At 50.9% G+C, this 24,063-nt stretch overlaps 1 protein-coding gene across 13 annotated transcripts in view; it reads left to right on the top strand.

Annotated features, from left to right (window-relative positions):
* Positions 1-24,063, top strand: part of CDK20 (cyclin dependent kinase 20) — a 43,770-nt gene that overhangs the window by 5,542 nt on the left and 14,165 nt on the right. For 3 of the 13 annotated variants that reach the window (XM_026519168.4, XM_057305663.1, XM_057305661.1), the window contains exons 8-11: positions 5,913-5,950; positions 13,213-13,376; positions 13,793-13,911; positions 17,667-17,876. In XM_026519168.4, coding sequence (XP_026374953.1) covers positions 5,913-5,950; positions 13,213-13,376; positions 13,793-13,911; positions 17,667-17,876 — 531 coding nt within the window. The other 10 variants (XM_057305664.1, XM_057305662.1, XM_048218274.2 and 7 more) reach the window with 8 other exon arrangements.

The raw sequence follows: 24,063 nt of genomic DNA, 5'->3' as shown, positions 1-24,063 counted from the left end.
CCGCAATCCCGAGGTTGAAGCCCCTCAGGACTGTGATGGGTTGGAACAGAGCCCAGGGGTCACAGGCAGGTCAGGGGGCCCATGCCTACCTTGCAGAAGAGTGCATCTGTGTTATCCCTCATCCCTTCAACAGATACTCACTCTGCATGATAAACTCCCGCTATCATCCTGGGCCCTGAGGGTGGGGTGTTGGGACTGACTTTGGGGGAGTGCAGGTTTAAGCATGAGAGAAATGATGAGCAGAGGTCTGGCAAGGGGGACCCAGAAGGGTGGGTTGTGTGGCAGGGAAGGAGGGGGAGGACCATGGGCTGATGGCCAGTAGTGCCAGGGCCTCTGCCTTGGGTATACCTGTGTCCCCAGCCTCATGGCTGCCGTTCCCTTCCCACCCTCAGCACTGGCATGGCCCCTGGTGAGTTCTCACGTCATCGGCTCCTCTAAAGTGGGCCAAGGCCATCCGACCGCTTCCTGCAGTCTGGTAGCCCCTGCACACTACCCCACCCCGCCATTGCCTGCTTCTGCCCATTCAGTGTGTCCTCCACCTGGCAAGCCGCCTAAAACCCCCTGCAGGGCTCTCCTGTGACCCCCTCTCAGAGCAGAAGCCCAGGTCCTAGGGGCCAACGGGTGTCACACACTTGGGGCCATCACCTCCTTGGCCCTGCCAGCTCCTGCCCCTTTGCTCATTCCCCCTTGGGCTCCAGGCGCACTCCATGTCCTTGGGCCTCACCCGTGCATCTCTCTGCTCGAGCATCGCTTTGCAGGCCTGCAGCCTCTCCAGCATCCCTCACCCCCTTGCTGTCTCTTCCACAGCCCTAGTCATGTGATGCACCCTGTATCTTCCTTTATCTTGTTGGTCACCTGCACCCCTGACTCGTGGAAGACGTCACGAGGGCAGGTTCTTTGTTCTGCCAGCCTCCGGAACAGTGTTCAGATGGTGAACACTCAGAGATGCTGTGGGAGCGAGCCTCAGGAGGGCAGTGCTCAGGTCCTCCCTCACAGGGAAGAGAGCTGAGGCGGGGACGGGGAGGTGACTGATTTCCTTCTGCTTTCCCTTGCTTGCTGCCCCCAGGCCCTCCTGCACCAGTACTTCTTCACGGCTCCCCTGCCTGCCCACCCCTCGGAGCTGCCGATTCCCCAGCGCCCAGGGGGACCTGCCCCCAAGGCCCACCCAGGGCCCCCCCATGTCCATGACTTCCACGTGGACCGGCCTCTCGAAGAGTCACTGTTGAACCCGGAGCTGATTCGGCCCTTCATTCCAGAGGGCTGAGACGCTGGGCCAGCCCTGTTGTCCTGCTCCCCAAGTCCCCAGGCTTCTTGTTCTTCTGCATAGCCTGACTCGACCTCCCATGGCCTCTACCCAGCCACACTCAGTCCACTCCATGCCTGGTCCTGCTCCCAGCCAGGTGATGAGGATGTCCAGCTCCAGCAGAGGAGACCTGCAGCTTGCACTGTCGGCTTCCGTTCTGCGTGCTGCTGACCTACCCATCAGAGGGAGACAGTGGGCTCCGGGGCTGTGCCTGCCATGGTGCTGGTTCTCCAGGCTCTGCCTTCCCAGTCAGGGACGGTCCTGGGAGAGCCGTCTAGGGGAGTGCAGAGGGTAAGATGTCCTCACACTGAAACACAGGTGGGAGGGCAGGTTTGTTTTGGTTTTGTTTTCAGAGGCATTAAAAGCTAGTTCAGTTTCAAGATTTATTATGAAAAGCCCAGGTAGTTCTGCCTGATGTCTGCCCCTCTTCCCTTCCTATTCAGGGAAGTGGCCGGGGTGGCATCAGTTCATGGCCCCTTCTTCTCCTGCTTCCCTATTCAGGGAAGTGGCCCCATTCATGGCTACTCTGGTCCTGAGGGTTTCATACAGTGCTCTCATTTGGAGGTGAGGTGGCAGGAGTTAAGCCCAGGGATGGCTCAGGTTGGGCACCTATCAGGTTTAAGCTGGTTTACCAACATCTCTACCTTCAGGATAAGGTTGAGCCAGGACCAGACGTATCCCCTCCTTAGATAAAGAGCAAGTAAGGAGATAGGCATTCCTGGAACTCATGTCTTAATTTAGTAAATCCAAATACAAGCCCAATCAGCCCTTGTTTGTTGTCTAGTAAGATTTGATAAGCTGTTTCTACAGTTTGTATCAAAATAAAAGGGTTTAGGCAGAAGAGGAGAAAAAGGAGGGAAGGACTCACTCTGTTAGACCTAAGACTTAGCATAGGGCTCAACAATTGGGACAGTGCAGCCTTAGTTCAGGAAGAATTAAAAACAGAGCAGAGAAACTTAGCAAGAGAAACTTGAGGGATGTGTGCCTGTTTCTCCAGCCGCATCTCCTGTCAACTCTAAGCTGCAGTCTGGCTACCTTCTGGGAGTTCTGAGCTCCGTATAAATTCCAGCCTGTACCCGCAGCTCGACCACTGACCCTGACTTTGAATGTCAAGGTCAGAGTGAAGCTGGGTGTCACGGCCAGGGTGAGGTTCACTGTGAGGGTTACGGTGCCAGGGTCAGGTGAAGGTAGGCGTTTCGGTAGGATAGATGGCAGATGATAGCAGGGTTGAGGGTTAGAAGCAGGGCGAGGTTGGAGGGGAGGGTCAGGGTCAAGGTAAGGGTGAGTGTCACGACCAGGGGCGGCTGGACCCTGGTAAAGGAGAGGACCTTGTCAAAGGCCAGGTTGAGAGAGTGTAAGCGGTGGGGCCGAAATGCAGGACAGGGCAGTCACTGGCAAGGGTGGGGGCCGGGGCTGGGGAGGTGCTCGCCTCAAGGTCCCTGGCGTGAGGGTCAGTGCAGGAGTAGAGGTCAGGGCGAGGGCCAAGGGGGTGGTCAGAGGCAAGCGGAAGGTTGGGGAGAAGCGGGGCGGACTGGCTACTGCATATGCTGGATGGCTGGAAGAGGATTGACTCAGAAGATCCGGAGCAGTGCAGGCTGGGTGGGCGTAGTCTGCACGGCGGAAGCGCGGTAGTCGGGGCGGGGCTTGGTCTGAGGGGCGGAAGCGCGGTGGGCAGGGCGGGGTCGGCCTGCGGGGCGGAAGCGCGGTGGGTTGGCCGCGGTTTGGTTGAGTGGAGCGGAAGCGTGGCAGGGTGGGCGGGGTTTGGCCTGTGGGGCGGAATTGCCATGGGATGGGCGGGGCTTGGCTGAGTGCGGCGGAAGCACGGTGGGATGGGCGGGGTTTGGCCTGCGGGGCGGAAGTGCGGTGGGATGGGCGAGACCTGGCCAAGTGAAGCGGAAGGGCGGTGGGATGGGCGGAGTTTGGTCAGCTTGACGCAAGCGTGAGGGAAGCGCGGCGGGATAGGCGGGGTTTGGCCTGCAGGGCGGAAGCGCGGTGAGGTGGGCGGGGCTTGGCCGAGTGGCGCAGAAGCGTGTAGGAGGCGTGGCGGGAGGGAGGGGCCGGGGTGGCGGAGCGAGATGGAACCTCGGCTTGGGCCGCACGAGCTGCTCCACGTTTTCTCCTTCCTGGAGGCCCGAGACCTGCTCTGCGCCGCACAGGTGGACAAGGTAGCGCGCTTGGTCGGGGCGGAGGCAGGGCTGGCTCCACGGTCCCCGAGTGCTCACGGCTGGCCCCGCTCTGGGCTTGGTTCCCCATTTGGGAGGCGGTGTCAGGCGGCCCTGATGCCGTGGTCGGCAGAGGGCGCTCGCGGCCCCGGGGGTGGTGATCTGGGCGGCTTTTGGGGGAGCAATGCTGCAAGCCGCCGGCCTCTGGCAACGCTCAGACGCTGCTCGGTTCTCCTGCAGCGGGCGCCCTGCCATCAGGCTTCACTGCTAAGATGGGCTTGAGCACCGGTTTCCTTGCTCCTCCCATCTCTTCTGGATAATTCTGGAATTTCTCTCCTGGGGCCTGCTTGGGAAGCCAAGATTTTCCTGAGTGGCACGCCCGCTGCGCCCAGGACGCTCGCACACCTGCAGCCTGGCTGTCCGTGCCCTGGGCTTGTTGAGTGCATCGGTCTGCACCTGGGCCCCGTGTGCAGCTGCGCTGAGCTCTTCTTAGAGCTCCACGCAATTTAACTGAGTGTATAGCATATTTATTTAACGTCTGCTTTTCCCCTTACCGAGATTCATTATCCAGATCAAGGTTGTCTGTGTTTTGCGTCATGTGTCTCTAGCAGCCAGTGAATTTCTTGGCGTTTAGTGTACCCTCTGTAAATACTTGCTGAGTAAATGAGCTTTGTTAAGTAACCTAAAATGCATTTGTTGGCCCTAAAAATGAAACCGCCAGTTATTTTGCCACCAAAAATGTGTTTATTTGGGAATAGCAGAGAATTGCAGTTTGGGACAAGCAGCTTACAGTAAAACCATAGTCCAGAAAACAAAGGCCAGGAGGCTTCTTATATAGAAGTGTTGTGAAGGCTGTTGTAAGCTAAAGGTCCCCTGGAGGAGCTGGGAGCTGGAAGTGTAGTGGCCTCTCTTAGGCTGGGCTGTTGCTGGGGCAGGAAATCTTACTCCCTCTGGGATGGTAAAGTAGTAGTCAAACTAGTATCAATTTGCAATGTGCATCTTTTCCTATGGGGTCTGCACTTGACAAGTGCTGTGGTCTGAAGAGTCCCCCACTGCTGGTCTCCTGAGGTTTTCCTTATTAATTTTCACACATTATCGTATCATTTTACAGAAGGATCAATAGCAGATTTTTTTCGCAGACTTCTATTTGAATTTTATAACTCATTTAAAATGTGTCACGTAAAACCCCGCGTTTTTATCCCCTTTTTTTTACCAGTAAGGAAACTGAGGATCACCCAGGTAGTCCCATACAGGGCTGGAATTGGATCCCTGGCTGTTTTCCCGGCAGCAGACTAGGGATACTACAGGGGCAGAGTTTGAAAGGAGGGTGACTTATACCATTGGATAGCACCAGCTTTTCTGGGACATAGTTTCCCCCTTAGGTAAGATGAGGTCAATGATCTTTGCCTCACGGTGCCCCTATAAAGGGCAGGATCTAACAGAGGGATCCTCAAAGGTGGGTAGTATTTTTCAGGTTATATTACACATTATACTTTGTATTTGGGAAATAAGTTCTCAGTTGGGTTTTGAACTGGGAGTTATAGAAAAGGAAAATGTATAAATCTTCTTACCTGACTTGATTTTGGCAAAATACAAATATTACGTTCCTTCCAAAAATACCGAGGAACTTTGATCTAGCAGATGACCAAAGGCTGTGGAAGTGGGGGCCTGGGCTCAGAGGAAGGTGGTTCCTTCTGCCATGGATCAGAAAGCCAGTTTCTGGAATGGGGCCTTCAGTGGAGCTGGACCGCAGACAGCTCTACAGTGGTTCCCACCGAAGCTGTGTGGGCTTCAGAATCAGGCTGGCCTAGGCTGGAGAGGCCAGGGAGGCCTAGAATGCAGCTGTGGGAATGAGGGAGGGCAGGCATGGCACTCTGGTCCCCTCCTGGGACTGACGCTGAGCCTCTCCCAGATGCTTCTACAGGGCAGGTTATGGAGCAGGGCTGACGATGTGTCCCCCCCCCCCCACGCCCCCAGGCGGCTGTTCAGTTCCACCATCTTGGCATCTCTGGGACACCCTCTAGGCCAGTGCAGCAGCCATTCTGGGGCCTGTTGCTCTACCCTCCTTTCCAGTTCTGACGGCAGCCGATGATCCTCCTGAAACAGTGTAACCCTGCCGCTCCTCCAGCCGCAGTTCCCGAGGGCTTCTCACAGTTCTTGCCAATAGGCCTTTGGGATTTAGGACTTAGCAGATCTCCAGCTCCTTTCCCCAGAACCGTATACTCCAATTATGGCAGAATACTCACTCTTTTTTTCACACTTGAGACAATGCTCGGGTAGTCCTGTCTCTCCCTGGAGTACTTCAGCCACTGGGGACTTGATCAGTAGTCACTTATGAGCCCCTTGGCTCTGATTTAGCTCTCTGCCCCTTCTGCAGTGCCCAGCAAGCTGGGTGCCAACTGCACATTGACCGACCAGACATTCTCTTCTCTGTGCTCTTGTTCTAGGTCTGGAATGAAGTTTCAATGACCAAGGAACTGTGGAGGTGAGTGAAGGAAAGGCCAGACATGGTCAGGGGAGTGTCCCACAAAGGTGAGGAGTGCACTGGAGAAGAGGTTTGAGCACTGTTTCTGGCGTTGATGAGTACACGAGAAGGGACAGTCCACAGCACTTAGCAGGACCCCCCCCCCCCCCGGTTAGGTGTGTAATACTCTTTCTTTTTAGTGGTATGTTGAAATGTAAGAGTTTTATTAATTGAATGGGAGATTGATATACGGCAGGAGTACCAAACTCAGGGGCAGAAATGTACAGGAAATGCATACAGCCGGCTGACAAGACAAATCAAACTACTTTTCATTTGAGCTCATCTGTGGTGTAACAACATAGCTGTATAAGCACATACGATTTTAGAATTTAAAAAAAAAGAAAATCAGGGGCGCCTGGGTGGCCTAGTCAGTTAAGTGTCTGCCTTCAGCCCACGTCATGATCCCGGAGTCCTGGAAGGGGCTTCGGCTCCCTGCTCAGTGGGAAGTCTGCTTCTCCTGCTTCTCCCTCTCCCTCTCCCTCTGTAACATCCCCCCCCCCCCCCCCGGCTCCTGCTCGCTCTTGTGCATGTGCTCACTCACTCTCAAAATCTTAAAAAAAAAAATCAATGGAACTTTACATCAAAAACTAGGGATGTACTGTATGGTGACTAACATAATAGAAAATTATTATTAAAAAATTAAAATTAAATTTGAAAATGAAAAATATTTTAGTCATTATTATGTTTTTCTTTCTTACTCATTTTCCCTTTGGAACCTGACTTTTGTCCCAAGAAAGGAGGCAGATCGTCGGTCTCTTGCTGAATATAAGACAGACTATAGCCTTGACTGTCAGCTGGGAGCCGTATTTAGTTTTAGCCCCTACAGCTGTTCACACAGGAAGGGCTGCCAAACATGGAGGGAATCTTTGCTGGATGGGTTTTGTTTTCAGGACAACTATGCATTGAGATCCTTGAGAATTCCGGAATGCAGGTCTTGCCGTATTCAGTGTTCAGTGTCTTACAGTACCTGATGCTTTTCGTTCACTTATCACTAGTGATATTGGAAAAATGATACTAATCCCCTTCATTAGTTTTGAAGAGAACTTTTGTTTTATTTCCATCTTTACATTTTGGGGAATGAACTCTAGATAGAACATTCATTTCTGGAAATTGATTTCTCTGTAGGGAATGGACAAGATTATGTCCTGCCAAATGTGATTCTCGGTGACTTTGTGTCATAGGAAATAAATGAATTGACTTATGGGTTGCTGTGAGTATTTGTGGAAGACCTAGCAGAGCAGTATTCACGTTTGAAATCAGTAGGATGCCAGCCCCAACCCTGGTCTTCGTCCTCATCTTTGGTGATAAGCTGGGAGAGGAATTTCTGTTTGAGTGACAGGGGTAAGTTCCTTTCAGCAGTTCAAAAAATATCTTCAGTGGCTTATCACCTACCCACCACACGTATGTCATATGTTGACACGTCGTTCCTCCAGTTCCTCAGGTCGATGGTTTGGCTTCTGTAAGCCAGGTCACGAATGGGTTTCAGTTCATTACTATTTCATACTGTTTGGTGCTAAACTTTCTTAGCATAAAGTCATTCTTTAGCATTGTATCTTTGAACTGTGTTCTTATAAAAACGGGGTTTGTTTCTGGAGCTGGGACAACAGCATTTCAGGAGCATTGTCATCTGTGGTCACATGCATGTATCTTTTCTGATGCTGTGTCTGTCATGGGTACCAGGTCCGAAAGTTCTCCAGGACCATTAGAAATTCTTACGGACACAGCAAATGAATGTAGTTAACTGGTCATTTATTTTTAATGTCTAGTATATAACTTTAATTGAGAATGCTGCAAGTTCCTTTTTTTAATGTCTCATGACCTTTTAAATTCTGCTGTCTTCACATTAAACATTAGCTTTTGGTTAGAAGTAAAATTGCAAATATTTGCTTTTGCTTAAGGTACATAATTTCTGTTGTGTATAACAGATCATCTGTTATTAATTGCTATCTGAAAAGTTTTGGTATCACAGTATTTTTTCACTTGATACATTGAAATTCAGAGGAATAGCACATATTTTATTAATATTCATACTTCAACCTTTTTGATGGTCTGCCTTTGTTTCGTTTGTTTTTAAAGTAGTTTCTATGCCCGGCGTGGAGCCCAGTGTGGGGCTTGAAGTCATGACCCTGAGGTCAAGACCTGCGCTGAGCTAAGAGTCAGCTGCTTGACCAGCTGAGCCACCCAGGCACCCCAGTCTCCCTGTGTTTTTGTCAAATCATTTGTTTTTTCATTTCTTCTAAATATTGGTCATGAGTCCTACTTAAGGTTTGATGTGTAATGGCCTTAAATACGTAGAAATAGACTTTACTTCCACAAGGAACTGTGCCTTCTCTTTTTCTTAAGCCACATTATCTTGGTCTAGCTTTCGTTTTCACACTCTTCAGATTGAGATATGGGTACAGGAAATTTCCTTTTCTTACTTCAGCTCAAAGCCCACAGCATAAGGAGTGGTGATGCGAGGTAACTGGCGCTCAGTCCTGACATCCAGAAGGTACAAGAGTTGGTGAGGCCCAGAGCTCGTTCTTTTCTACAGGGTACAGGTTTGTGCAGCTCCGGACAGATTTGCCAGCTGGGGATTTGGGTTCAGTACAGCCACACCACTTGCCTTTTCCTGACTTTTATGTGAAATCTAAGGATTTTTAAGTGTGGCAGCTGGTTCGTGTGGGCTGATCCTGTGCGAGCCAAACAAAATAATCCAGGTGTCCGTTCGGTCCACAGGCTGCAGGTATACTACTATCACTTTTTTATTTTTTTAAGTTGAATCTTTTTTTTTTTTTTTTAGGATTTTATTTATTTATTATTTGAGAGAGTGAGATTGAGAGAATGAGTGGGAGGAGGGGCAGAGGGAGAAGCAGACTCCCTGTGGAGCAGGGAGCCGGACATGGGACTCGATCCCAGGACTTCGGGATCGTGACCTAAGCCACCTAGGCATCCCAGTGTACTAGTTCTGGCAGAAGGACCAGAGTTCCAGCAAGCACAGTAAAACCTTCATCCAACATGGGCACTGGATCCTTCTCCGTGTGTTAGAAGGTCCCTGGTGCCTAGCACAGGGCCTGACATGGAGGTGCTCAGTGAGTGGAGCAGCTGTGATGACTGTGTGTTGTACTTTGGGGCCACGGGCTGTGAGCCCTGTATTTCCTACCTAACCTCATCTGTGTTCTCTGTGAGGTAGGCGTGCTAGGCTGGAGCCACACGATGCCGCATCAGCTCCGCGGACTGTGAAATGCTGGAAGCCTCTGCCCATGAAGCATCCCTAGCCTTCCCCCAGCCAGAAGTCCTCTCACTTTGTGCTCAGGTCCCGTATCACATGTTGCCCCTTCTGAAATGTCATCTTTCTCCCATAAACTTTTATTTTGCTTATCCTCCTAGCCACTGGCTGAGAGTGTCCCACGGCAAGAGCCATGACTCTTTCACTCTGGTGCCCACAGACAAGATGGAGAGTCTAGTTCTCTACAGTGTGGATGAGCTAACATTTTTATTCTCAAAAACCTGATGAGAGAGGCTCTATCATAGAATTGACAGCAGTCAAATGGAAGCCCAGAATGCAGGGTCTTGGAAAATGGTGGGTTTGAAAATTTTCTGCTCTATTAAAGCAATGAGAAAACTGACACAAATTGTCAAAATTAACTTTTTCAGAACTCTGGAAATTAACAAGAGACTTGTAGTAGTCTAGGAAGTGTTCATTTAAGAAAAAAATATTTGAATCTTGGAATAGCAAGTTTTCTAGCCCTGTTCCCATAAACCCCCTCCAGTTCTGTGTTAGCCTCGAACATCAACAGCTCACAATCATAGTGAAACCAGGAGGCTGGCAGCCACTGGAGGGGGCAGAATGGGATTGGATTCTCATTACCAGAGAATTGTCATTATTTGACCTGTCTGGTATTTCTTGGAAGACCCCATGGGCAGACTGTTTTTATTTGGTCTGACTTGGAGTTCACTCAGTGTGAAAGCCTTTCCTTTGGGACCTTTGTCAAAACAATAATAGTTGACTAAATTTGTGGCTGTCAGAACTGATGGACAGCAGTTGAGCAAATAGTAGGCTAACCAAAAAGCTTAAAAGGAAAAGCTGAGAATGTGATGTCTTTAGGGGCTTGGGCTTTGAAAAGCTCTGACACTTTCCTAGGAACCTAAAAGCCCAGGCACTTGTAACGGGGGTGCACAAATTCAGGGAAGACCTCAGAAGGCTCTAAAGTCACTTGTTTGGCTAACCCTGGGGTTCTGTGCAAGTAGGAAGTGAAGGCTAGGGTACAGTTGTCAGCTGCCTTACTGAGTGTGGGATGCATGCCCCAGCGTGCACCGGAGCCCGTGCTGATGCCCACAAGACTTTGTAGTTCCAGGCATTTGGGAAATCCCTGGCCAATCATTAGTAAGCTCTAATTTAAGCAGACTTCAGTGGCCAGATGTAACAAAGAATGCAGGCTTTTCAGAATTCGTTCATAAACTTTACTAAATGAACAATAATAGTAAACAGCTGAAACAAACCTGGGGGGGCTTCAGATTTCCAGAATTCCACAGTATTTAAAATGTTCGCTTTTCGGGGCGCCTGGGTAGCGCAGTCGTTAAGCGTCTGCCTTCGGCTCAGGGTGTGATCCCGGCGTTCTGGGATCGAGTCCGACATCGGGCTCCTCCGCTGGGAGCCTGCTTCTTCCTCTCCCACTCCCCTGCTGTGTTCCCTCTCTCGCTGGCTGTCTCTCTGTCACATAAATAAATAAAATCTTAAAAAAAAAAAAAAGTTTGCTTTTCAACAGAAGTTACGCGTCATGCAGAGAAATAAGAAAACTATGGCTCATACACAGGAAATAAAGCAAACAACAGAACCTGTCTTTGAGAAATTCAGGCATTGGATGTACTAGATGAAGACTTTAAATTGGCTCTTTTCATTATGTTCAAAGAACTAAAGCGAAGTAGGATAGTGTCTCATCCAATAGAGAATAGCAGTAAAGAGTAATTATAAAAATAACTAAATAGAAATGATAGAGTAGAAAATTATCCTATCAAATTAAAAACTCAGGATTTGAGCATAGAAGATAGAAGCAGTGAATTTGAAGATAAGCCAATGGAGATTATCCAGTCTGAAAAATAGAATGAATATAAAGGAAGAAAAATCAACAGTGCCTAAGAGACCTGTGGGACACCATCAAGCATGCCAGCATTGCATAACAGGAGCCCCAGAATGAGAGGGAAAAAGGAGAAGGAATAAAATATTTAAAGAAATAAGGGCTGGAAACCCCGAATTTGTTGAAAGATGTTAATTTACACTTGAAAAAACTCAGTGAACTGCAAGTAGGATAAACTGAAGAGTTCCACATCACCAGTGTCGTCTCTGTGCAGTAGGAAGCACGTTAGTCTCACAGAGTTCCACATCAGGACACATTGTACGGTCACCTGGCTGGCTCAGTTGGTAGAGCATGCAACTCTTGATCTTGGGGTCATGAGTTCAAGCCCCACACTGGATGTAGAGATAACTTACAAAAATAAAATATTTAAAAAGACACGTTGTAATCAAACTTGAAAGCTGAAGACGTAGAATCTTGAAAGCAGCAAGAGAGAAGCAGCTCGTACAAGAAACCCCGATGAGACTAACAGTTGATTTCTCATTAAAAAACATGGAATCCAAAAGGTAATGGGATGACATTGAAAGTGTTGAAAGAAAAGATTGTTACTTAGAATTGAATATCTAGAAAAATAAAGGAGAAAATGAAGACTTTTTAAGATTAGCAAAAGCTAAGAGGGTTTGTTGCTGTACACTTGCCATACAAGAAATCCTGAAGGAAGTCTTTCAGATTGAAGTGAAAGGACATTACGCGGTAAGTTGAATCCATGTGAACATAGTTACTAGTGAAGTAACTCTATAGGCATATGTATAAGGCAGTATAAACGTATTTCTTATTTGTAGGTCTCGCAGGTCTCTTTTTCTCTTCTATGATTTAAAAGACAGTTGCGTAAAACAGTAACTGTAGATCTCTGTTGATGCAGTAGGATGTGTAACGTGTAATTTGTAGATGGAACAGCACAGCTGGAGAGGGGCAGGAAATGGCACTACATAGGAGCAAAGTTTTTGAATATTGTTGAAATTAAGTTGATATCAATCAAAACTAGATTAATCCCCAATGCAACCATTAAGAACTTAAAAAATACAGTCAAAGAAATGACAAGGGAATTAAAGTAGTACATTAGAAAATATTCAACACAAAAGAAGGCAGTAACAGGAATAGAGGGGAAAGTGCATAAAACATAGAAATAAGTAGCAAGATGACGTGTAAATCATGCCTTATTACATGAAATTATTAAGTGTACACTCCAATAAAAAGGCAAAGTTTGTCAGAAGGGATAAACAATTATCCAACTTTATGCTCTCTGTAAGAGACATACTTTAGATTCAAAGACTTAGATAAGTTGAAATTAAAAGAATGGGAACAGATAAGACTGTGCAGACAGTAACCAAAGGAAAGTTGGAGTAGCCACGCTAATATCAGATAAAGTAGACTGTTAGACAGAAAGCATTACTAGAGACAGAGAAGGCTATTTTATGATGATAAGTCAGTCTATGAAGAAGTTCTAAAAATTACAAATGCATACGCACCTAATAACAGCAGCAAAAGACACGAAGGGCTGACAGAATTTGGGGGAGAAATTGACAATTCAGCAATAATGGAGACTTCAAGAAATACTCTTCTATTTTTTAAGATTTATTTGTTAGACCACGAGCAGGGGGAGTGGCAGGCAGGGGGAGTGGCAGGCAGGGGGAGAGGGAGAAGCAGGCTCCCCACTGAGCAGGGAGCCTGATGGGGGGCTCGATCCCAGGATCCTGGAATCATGACCTGAGCCAGAGGCAGACGCTTCACCAACTGAGCCATCCAGGCGTCCCAAGAAATACTCTTGAATTACAGTTACATGACCAAAGCTGCACGTTCTTGGCCTTGGGTCAGTTAAAGCCCCTGTCACGTACGGGGGGCGGGGAGGGTTGGGACCTACTTCATGGAGGTGTCGGGAAAACTGGTGGAATACCCAAGAAGCGCTGATGCCTTCTGGTGAGCCCTTGTTCAGTGTCATCTCATCACTGTCCCCATGTAGCAATGGAGGTAGTTGAGGCCTTGGTAGGCAGAGTGAGTTGTCCAAGCTACGAGACAGTAAAGCCAGGAATCAAAGCCAGACCTGTCGACATCATAGTACCTTTTTCTAACACCTGCCCTGTCCTGCCTGGGATCGTGGGTGTTTTCCAGGCAGCTGTGTCTGAGACGCTGGTCATCATGTAAAGGCTCCCAGATGACCTTGGGCGCACAAACATGGAAACAGTACTATCTCTGCCGATCTGAGCTGGAGTTCCGAATGGAATCTGGGCGGCCAGAGAAGGACTTCATCTGCAAAGCCATTGCTGGGCATGAAGGTACAGTGGGGAGTACAGTCCTGTGTGCTTTCCTGCTGCTCACCTGCCCTGGTCGAGTGCCCTGGGATTTGGTGTTCAGCCAGTGAGGCAAGGGGCTGCCTGATGAGTACTTGCCCTGCTGGGTTCTGTATTTGGCTATGTCACTTGGTGCTCGAAGTAACCCGGTGAAGAAGGGATCGTTGTATTTATTTCAGAGTAGAGGGAAACAGAAAGCAAGAGTAGGGAGTTGTTGTGGCTATGTGGCTGGTGGGAGGGGGCAGTCCTGGGTGTGAAGCCCTGTGGCCACTGCTGTCCCCTAAGGAGCAGCTGTGCACTCCCGAAAGAGAGGAATGAGTGTCCTGCCTGCCCCCCAGTCCTCATGTCCACGTCCCGGACAAACGTGTGTGCGTTCAAGGCCAGTGTCTGTTCTCTTCTAGGCGGCATAGACGAGCTGGCCTACATCTCAACCAACGAGTGCCGGTTTGACGGGCAGGAGAAGTCGGTGGTGTGCACCGTGTCCTCAGACAGCACTGTGCGTGCCTGGGATGTGCAGGAGGTGAGCCGGGTGGAGGGGCCAGGGTGCGACTCACAGGTTCTTAGGGAGGTCCTTCCTCTTCACTAGCGCGTTCATCCCCCGCGGGCAGCTTCGAGGTGGTGGAATCCCCGTGGTATAGACAAGAACGCTGAACTGCAGGAGGCCAGGTCGTGCCTGGAACTCAGGTCTGATCGCAGGTGGAGCCTGATCTGCCCCTCACTCCGCGCGGCCGGGCTCGGGGAGCTGGGCATCTGGGGCAGTGGCGGGGTGGCAGCACCTGCTCCCCGTCCCGCGTTGTCCACGTTGGGGCTGGTGCCCGATCCGGGGCGTTCTGCTCAAACAGTTGCCTCTTTTAGTTACCCCCGTGTACCAGCTAAGTACACGAAGTTGAGACTTCAATAACTCAATTTGTATTTCACACTTGGTTGTCACTATAGTTAAAAAACTTTGAGCCCATTTTCTCGTTGATTCTCACAGCGGCTGAGCAAAGCATGGGTTATCGTCATCCTGATTTTATAGACGGTCAGTCTGAGACAGAGGGAGATGTCTGAGTCTTGAGCCATCTGGTTCCCTGTAAATCCAGGGGTTCCGCACACGTAGAACCCAGCCTCCTGTGCAGAACGTTTTCCTGGAAAGCCACAGATCACCTCTTGGTTTTGAACACCCTGGACAAGCAAAGGCACCTCTAGGTCCTTGCTGCGTCAGGTGGGGAGCCTGCTCACGTCGCTGTCAGAGGTCTGCTGGAGGTGCCCCAGCTCACGCACAGAGAGCAGAGCGGGCTCCCCGGGTTTCCCTACCCCTTCGAACAGGGTACCCTGGCTTGCAGCACACTGACTGACACCTGGGCCTTCCTTGTGAGTGTGCGAGGAAGCAGGCTGCTGGGAGCTGCGTCCTTGCACCCCTGTGCCCACCGTGGGGCCGCTGCTCTGCCCAGACGTCATGTTAGAGTCTGGGAGAGAACGGGTGTGCGCTGTGCTTGGTCACACGGGGACACTTGAGAGGCCGCCTGAGGCCACAGGTGGTGATGGAGTCTTCAGAGTCCCAGCTGGGCTGCAGCCTAGGTCGTGAGGGGCCCAGGAGCCAGGGCAGGGGCTCAGAATGGGAGGAAGGGGTGCCGGGGGGGGCATTTGAGGGATGCGCTATGGTTAGTTACAATTTGTTTTGCTTTTGAATCATTAAAGTAAAATACTGTTGAGGGTTTTGGAAAAGTAGGACTAGGAGATATTTCATGAGCAAAAGAATTGTCCCCCTGCCTGCTCTCCTCAGCAGTTCTTCCCAGAGGCGACCACTGTTGACGTCCTGTCTGATTTTGTTTTCCTGGTAGCTGTCGATTCAGCCGTCTTTACGTTAGTAGACTTTGTTCCTCAATCTGCATACTTCAGAGACTATGTGTTGTCTGCCTGCTTTGCAGAAACTTCTTTCATTACCAGGAGCCTGTTCTTATCCCCATGCTCTTTTTTTTGTTTAAAGGGTACAAAGTTGTTTGTGTCCTTTCTCTCTACTCCGTGGCCAAGCTTTCGGTTCTTGATGATTTCCTGTTCTCGTGCTTGGTTTTCCTCCTACAAGGCAGTGTTGGAGGGTCATTTCACGGGAAGGCCTGTGGCTGCTGAGGGTGGGAGGCTGCTTGCATTCCTGTGGCCTCTCTGAAGGACCTGCCTCGGCTGAGGAAGGACACCTGGCCACATGGGCTCATAGTGGGGGGGGGGGGCGGCCCTGGACTTGCCCAGATGATCGGGTCTCAACTTGAGCGGGAAGAGCACTTGGGTACGGGCTCGGTGGACGTTGTCCGTCAGGGGTCCTGTGGCCCTGCTCTAACCCCTAGTTCTGCGGGTGCGATGCAGGAGCAGAAAGCAAACGGGAGTGGCCTGTTCTGACAGAGCTAGTGACCCACGGTGACGTGTGAGGCACACGCATTTTCATGTGTTGTGAAATTGTCTGCTGGTTTTGTTTTTAACTAAAATACAGATACGAGCAGTGGGCTGGGTGTGGCTGAAGGCCGTAGCTGGCTGAGCTCTGCTTCCCTGTGCTCTGTTTTGCCAGCGTGAGCCTCTTTCAGAGTCCAGAGCCATCTGCACACGTCGTGCCTGGTTGCACAGCCTCAGTACCTCCTCGAGCAGACCTCCTGTAGAGACGACCCCCCTTGCCTCCTCCCACCTCCACACACAGCAGTTTCCCTGTTCCCGAATATGGTCTGTGTAGTTAGCAGCACTGTTACCGCATAAGTGCTTTTCACGCCGAGCTGTGAGGCAAACTAACATTTGGCTTTTCCTGAAGTTTATAAATACTTCTTTTTAAAAAAAGATTTATTTATTCATTTTAGAGAGCAGGAGAGCAGAGGGTGAGGGAATCTGAGGCAGACTCCCCGCTGAGCGTGGAGCCTGTCGTGGGTCCCAATCCCAAGACCCTTGAGGTCATGACTGGAGCCGAAATCAGGAGTCAGACACTCAACTGACTGCACCACTCAGGTGCCCCAATAAATGCTCCTTTTCAAAAATGATCTTAGTTCCCACGTACTCACAGTATTTAAGATCATGCTTTGGGGGCGCCTGGGTAGCGCAGTCGTTAAGCGTCTGCCTTCGGCTCAGGGCGTGATCCCGGCGTTCTGGGATCGAGCCCCACATCAGCCTCCTCCGCTAGGAGCCTGCTTCTTCCTCTCCCACCCCCCCCCCCCGCTTGTGTTCTCTCTCTCGCTGTCTCTCTCTCTTGTCAAATAAATAAAATCTTTAAAAAAAAATAAAATAAAGACCATGCTTTTGACTGATCATATTGGTTTCTGGTCTGTCTAGCTTTCCATGCCACGTCTCATCCACTGTCGCTGGAGAATTCTAGGGTTTGAGTTCGTCTGTTTCTGGCGTCAGAGGCCTGGTGCCGCCAACAGCGCCCTCCCTTCCTGCGGCAGGTGCGCGTGTCCGTGCTCAGACCCCTGACCTCCACTTCCACCCGAGACCAGGAGGGAGTCTCACGCCTCCCTCACTAACCCTGGTGAATGTTCAGTGTTCCCTGAGGCTCCTTGCCGCCTCCCCCCCCCCCCCCCCCGTGTCACTTGGCTGCTTAAGCAACAGAAATCAACTGAGAAAGGAACTCACAGAGGAAACCTGAGTGTCTTGGCTGGAAAAAGAGATACAGAGTGTGGTAAAATGAACACACGATAGAGAAAGGGTCATGATGACCAGGGTGGGAACGGAACATCGCGGATGGTTCTGTGGTGTGCCGCCTTCAGGTGTCCCGGGCCCGCCGGCACCGCCCTTTCCCAGCTGTTCCGTTCTTACAGTCCTGGGAGAGACCGTGGAATCTCCAGCTCGGGTGTTGGCCGGGGCACCTTACAGGAAAGTGGCTGTTTGAAGCGGGATGACACAGACCTGCCGTGTGAACTGTTCTCCGCACACGCCTGAGGCAGCAGATCTGTAAAACGGGCCTGCCGAGGGCCAAGGGAGGCGCTTCGCGTGTAGGTTCTCCAGCAGCCGTGTGGCCCAGGCCCCAGCCCGCTACCCAGCCGGTCTTGGTGGAGCTGGGGGCAACCGCCGTGCATGTCTGCCCCCCACCCCAGTCCTGGTGGCGCCACTCAGCCCTTGGGCATTTCCCTACGCCCCCAGTGCAGCCACTGCTCTGCCCCGGAACCCCGTGTCCGAGTCGTGCTCGGCACCACGCTGTGGCTCCCAAGGGTGGGGACGGTGCCTCTTCCACCTGCGCGTCCCCCGTGTGCGCTAGGTGACTGTGATGTTGATGAAGTGAATGGCCCCCGTATAAGTTGTTCTTTTCCTTCTACCATTGCCCAGGGCACAGAGATCTGGTCGAGCCCCCAGCAGCCTGCTGCTGTGGTGAATTTGGTGACCTACCCCCGTCTGCAGCTGGTCGTCACCGCGGACAAGCAGGGCCTGATCAAGGTGTGGAAAGCGGAGAATGGGAGGGAGCGGGCCTCCTTCTCCCTGCCTACATTCTCGTCTGCGTTGCAGGCCTGTGACCATCCGGAGGGCCCCTTCCTGTTGGTGAGTGATGGGCTCTTGGGAGCCTCTGCAGGTCCTAGCTGTCTCCTAGGGTCATGGATACTGGTGCTGTGACCAGTGTGATGGGTGGCGCCTGAAGCCGGCACTCAGTATGGCAGAACAAGCCGTCGTGCGGCTGCTTGGTCCTCCAGCTCAGCTGCCCACAGCAGCCTGTCTCCGTAGCCCCGTCTCTGCCTCGGTAGCCATCAGCGAGACCCAGCCATGCGCGGCCTGCGGGTTCTGTTCATGTGCCCCTGTTCTCCTGTCCCCTGACCTTGCAGGCAGTCTCTCTTCTCCCTGCAGTTCCTTCTCTCATCTGCATTCTCACCCTTCCTTCCCTGTTTCAAGTCCCAGCTAAGGCCCAACTCGGGAGAAACTGAGGCATGTTTGACAAAATGTGGTATTTGCCCAGGACGCTAAAAGCCTCTCACCAGAATGTCCATTTAAAAGTGACTCCTGGGCATTGGAAGGGTTTGGCCGGGAGAAACAAGGAAAGTGGGTTTAAGATGGCAGGTGCAGGAAGTGGCTCTCAGGTGGTGGCAGTGTCCCCACCTCTGGGGAAGGAGGCCTCGGAAGGGCTGGGCAGGCTGGCGTCCCGGGTTTCAAGAGGAGCGGACATTTGGGAGCAGCTTCATATGCACACAGAACTGACTGGAAAGGAACTAGGCTTAGCAAACAAAGTAAGTAACAGCTGATGAAACAGATTTCACGTAAACCATCTGCAGCTGTTGCAGACGACTTCGGAATAAGCGTAATTGGGGTCCCCAGATCAATTTGAGAGTCTGTTGGGTAGATGAAGGGGCCACTGTGGTTCTCTCGGGGGCTGGTAGACCACCTGATTCCCGGTTATTTGTCTGCAGAGCACAGTTAGTGAAGGTAGAAGGCGTGCATCTACTGGGTAATGTCCGAGAGGAGAAAGGACAGAAACGTCTAGACCAAGGTTCAGGAGATTTAGCAGAAGTCAAAGTGGAGCCCGACACTGTGGCTACTTTGCCCCGGAGACACTTCCCCCAAGGCACTGAGAGGCCGTAGACCTTTGACGGCCCAGGGGACGAGTTGGGAGTACGGGGTCACTGAGGGCAGAGCCCTGAGCCTCTCCTTACACTGGGCAGGATGTCAGGTGTTGCAGCCCAGTGGAGGGTCTGCAGATTGGCCGTGCTCCCCGTGGCTGCAGCCCAGCACCCCGGCCCCCGGGAGGAGTAAATGAGAATCCTTCCTGGGGAAGGATAACGTCACCCGAAGCCGCATGTTATTTCTGTTTTGAAATGCAATGTTCAGCACACACTTAGAGCCAACTAGGCACGTGAGAGAGAGAGCACGAGCTCAAGCGGCGGGGTGAACCGCAGAACGGCAGTCCTTGCACTGAAATGCCTGTGGTTGCTGTGTGTAGGGAGGTGGATTTCAGCACAGAGCTCAAAGCTATGAAAAATGACGTAACAGGTTTAGAAAAGAACCAAATAATTCCAGAATAGAAACACCGAGTACAAAGGTTAAGTGGGTGGGTGGGTTTCATAGCAGGATGGACAGTGGAATCACACTGAGATGGGGGTGGGCAGGGAGCCTGTGGGTCTGTGGCAATATCCCATTTCTTAACTTGGGTGGCAGTGTGAATATTTGCTTTGCGATGATGCATTGAGCGCTGTTTGTGTTTCGTGCACTTTTCTGTGTGGTGTTTTCTGCATCAGTGAAAAAGTTAAGAGGTTACCTGGAATGAAATGTAGATATTGAGTGAGGTACATGGAAAGAGAGGGCAGGAGGTGTAGACCAGTCCTTCTCAGGCTTTAATGGCATGTGAACCACTGGGGATGTTGTTTAAATGTAGATTGCAATTCGGCGGGTCCCTGGGGATGCCTCGATTCTAGTGTGTGTGTGTGTGTGTGTGTGTGTGTGTGTGTGTGTGTGTGTGAGAGAGAGAGAGAGAGAGAGAGAGAGAGAGAGAAAGAGAATATGCAAACAGGGAGGGGGAGAGAAAGAGCCTGAAGCAGACTCCCCACTGAGCGTGGAGCCTCTCATGGGGCTCGATATCACGACCCTGAGATCATGACCTGAGCTGAAATCAAGAGTCGGACACTTAGGCACCTGAGCCCCCCAGGCGCCCCTGGATTCTGACGTTTTAAAACCTTGGTAGTATCAGTACTGCCGGTCTGCAGACAACACTTTGAGGAGCGAGGCCATAAAGGATCCGTGGAAAAATTGTAATATTTGGTATCAGGAGCAGGTGAGGGAGTGAATGGGTCAAAAGCAACATTTGGAGAGATAGTGGCAGGTATTTCTCCAAAACAGACTGAGGACATTGATCCATGGAATCAAGAAGGTCTACAAGCCCCAAGTGGGATAAACAAAAGTAAATCTGCACGTGGGCCATCAGAGTGACCCGAGATAACCCGAGGACCGAGAGAGCCTCGCTGGTAGAGCCAGAGCACGCAGACCCCTTCAGTGTCGGACGTACTGCGGGCAACAGTGGACCTCAAGGACCATCGAATAGGATCTTGAAAGAAATAACTGCCAGCCAGGAACCGCATAACAGAAAGTGTTCCCCAGGAATGGAGGGGAATAAAGGCATCTCCGATAAAACGCAGCATTAGCCACAGCTGCAGCGCCGCCGAGAAGAACACGGGGGGACTCGAAGCAGAAGGCAGGTGAGCGGCGCTGCAGTCCCAGGGCGGCGGGAGAGGCTGCCGAGCAGCTAGGTGGGGACCAGGAGGCCTGAGAGTATCGGCTGTGAAACAGCAGGAACCGCGTCTCGTGGGTTTTAAACTCCGTGCAGAAAAGAAACAAGGGGCGTTAGCATTTGTGTTCGGAGAAGGTTATGAGAAACTAAACAGCCCAGGATCCTTGAACCGTTTGGTACCATTCCTGTTATGATGGGCGGTGACGTCTATAAGGCCAGGCCGCATGTAGGACCTCTCTCCCAGCTCCTGGAAGAGAAATGAAGGAGCGTATAGCCTCGAAGTCCTAAGGGCAGAGGGGGCAGGGTCAACCCTGACCCCAAGTTCAGCTTGATTATCAAGAGTGATGAAACCACATGAGCACCGAGAGGGTCTGAAGAGGTAATTTGTCACATGATCAGGCTTTTGGGGACAGAGGCTGCCAGGAGCTGGGTCTGAATGGCTGGAGGCCGCAAGGGGGAGTGACTGGCCTGCTCTTCCTGTGGTTGGGGTAGTGTGGAGGGAGGGCTGCGGCTTGGGCCGGGCTTCTGTGGTTTGAATTCTCCACGGGTGGCCTTTATCCACTTGCCTGGATGTGGAACAGAGGGTGGGATGGGCAGGCTGAAAAGCGGTCTGCCATCAAACATCAAAGACAGTCAGATTCCAATAAGTTTCCCTTCTGGGGACTTTACTGTAATTCTGTCTTCAGGCCGATGGCTGAAATGTGCACTTTTTGTTTGTTTTTAAAGATTTTATTTATTCATGAGAGAGGCAGAGGGAGAAGCAGGCTCCCTGCTGAGCAAGGAGCCTGATGCAGGAATCAATCCCAGGACTCTGGGATCATGGCCTGAGCCGAAGGCAGCCATGTAACCGACTGAGCCACCCAGGTGGCCTGAAATGTGTACGTTTTATGTCCTTGAACCTGGACTTGTGTAAGCCAGCCATACACGTGGCGCTCTGGGGGGCCGCATGCTAAGGCTGGCACCTGAGGGGAGGTTCTCTTGTGTGGCTCTTTCGGAAGCTCAGGGTTGTGTAGTCGAGAAGTGAAGTGAGTGCCTGGTCACTGTTGGTATGTCTGCGTCTCCAAAGGGGATGGGGGTGTCTGATACGTGCAGAGATATGTATGATTGCCGTCTAGGTCTTGGGGTGTCTGGGAGGCAAGAGTTCCTGAGGTCTTCACCAGGAGGGAGAATTTTGGATGAGAAGCTTTGTTTCTGGCCACAAGGCTGCAGCACTGGCAATGGCCTAAGAGCATAAGTGTGTGTCTGCAGCTGGAAGCTGGGGCTTCCAAGGCTAAGGTGACTGCCCGAACTTTGGCCGTTGGTGCTCACCGTGGGGTCCACCCTTTATCGGGGATATTCCAGTTGGTGGAGGAGCCGCAGCAGTGGGCTCCGTGTGTGATGGTGGCTTTGCCACCTGTATAGCATGGGAACCCCCTTTCCTGTTCATTCAGAGGGTGGCCTTCTCCAGTGTCCCTGCACGTGGCAAGGGTCTGAGGACAACAGGAAGCCACTTCCTCCCACAGAGGGAAAGCCCATCGTGGCCCAAGCCTGCCTGGATTCTGAAGATGCCATTTTTATCTCAGCAGGGAGGCTTGGGTGGCCCGTCAGAGGCTGCGAGGTGCTCCCCCACGTCCCAAGGCGTGACGCCGACATGGGAAGGCGGGGGCCCAGGACCTCTGAGCACCAGCCTCGGCACAAGGGCCCGGATGCGGCCGGCCGCCTTCATGCTAGTGCAGTGTTATGTGACCCCAGGAAAGCAGGCTTTGGGCAGAAGCACTCATTTTCTTGGGGTTGCCCTCTAGGGGGATGGAGCAGGATCAGCCCCCTGCCAAGATTAGGCTCAGATTTGGAGATTGCTAACTCTGTACGTGCACCAGTAGGGTATGGACTAGGGTATCCGCTGCCCCCCCCCCAATTCATATCTACTCGGAGCCTCAGAATGTGACCCTGTTTGGAAATGGTATCCGGTTAGAGATTTCAGGAAAAACCCTCCTGGATTTAGCCTGGGCCCTCCGTCCAATGAGTAGTGTCCTCATAAGAGGAGGAGAGGACACAGGTACACAGAGAAGGCCATTTGCATACAGGGGCAGACAAGTCAAGGAAAGCTCTGGAGCCTTCAGAAGGAGAGGGCCCTGCTGGCACCTGATTTTGGGCTTCAGCCTCTAAAATTGTGAGAGAATAAATTTTTTGTTTTTTAAGCCACCTAATTTGTTACTTCAGCCCTAAGAAATTAATGTAGGACCCTAAAACAGAACACTCAGGGCACCCGGCTGGCTCAGTCAGTAGTGTGGGCAAACCGCTGGCGGGCTCAGTGGGTTGAGTGCGCAACTCTTGATCTCAGGGTTGTAGGTTCGAGCCCCGCATCGGGTGTAGAGATTACTTAAAAATATAATCTTTAAAAAAACAAAAGGAAAAGCCTGTAACACTTAAGGAAGTTTGGAATGAAAAGGAGGGAAAATGACTCACTGGAGATGCTAACCAGAAGCAAGCTGAGGTTAGATCAGAAGACTTCAAGATAAAAGTCATCCCTAGATGTTCAGGGGCACTTTATAATAATTAGATTAGCCTCCCAGGAAGATAGAGCAAGGCTAAAGGTGGCCTAAACATATATGATATAGAACAAAATTGGTGGAATTTCAAGGAGAAATGGTCAAATCTAAAGACATCCTGAGAAGTTTGTTACACAGCTGAAGGGCAGTGATCTGGGTGTGCCCACTGCGAAAGCTCTGAAGGCAGTGAGTTTGCTCTGGCTGGTGCCGAAGTCGGAGACTGGAGACTAGAGGGCACTCACGTGAACCCCACTGGCTGCCGTGTTGGGGGCCTGGGAACGCCCCACCGCCCACCACGGGAAGCCTCAGTTTTGCTTGCGGCCACAACAGACTGAGCTGCCAGCAGCCCCACTGGGACCCCAGGTGCAAACCTGGCCCTCGGCTCGGCCTCATGTGACTTCTCTGACCCGTGGATTATTTGGAGACGCTACATGTAGGTCATTTAAAGTTAAATTACATGTGTGTGCAAGGTCAGCATTGAGGTTTTTTTATTTACAAATGGGTTTCCAGAATTTGTAGGAAAGGCCATCCTTTCTTCACTGAATTATAGCAGCACCGTTGTCAGAATACCAGCATCATGTGTGAGTCGATTTCCACTGTAAGGATAGACATGGGCTCTCGTTGGCTGTACACTTAGAAGTCATGACCTCCAGCATTTTCTTATTTCAAAAATAGATGGATTTCTTTAAAAACTTTCAAGTCAGCTTGTCAATTAAAAAAATTTTCTTTATTATGTTCAGTTAGCCAACATATGTACATCATTGGTTTTTGATGTAGTGTTCAGCGATTCATTAGTCGTGTATAACACCCAGCGCTCATCACAACACGCTTGTCAACTTCTTTAAAACTACCTACTGGGCTTTTGATGACATTGAATCTATAGATTGATCTGGGGACACCTGACACCTAAATACGTAGTCTTCTAAGTCACAAACACGGCATCTATGTCTCCATTTAGATGGGCCTTCACTTATGTCTCTCAACAAAGTTT

This window comes from Ursus arctos, unplaced genomic scaffold (assembly GCF_023065955.2).
Source record: "Ursus arctos isolate Adak ecotype North America unplaced genomic scaffold, UrsArc2.0 scaffold_33, whole genome shotgun sequence".
NCBI classification, from domain to species: domain Eukaryota; kingdom Metazoa; phylum Chordata; class Mammalia; order Carnivora; family Ursidae; genus Ursus; species Ursus arctos.
This window is presented reverse-complemented; position numbering and strand designations above follow the sequence as displayed.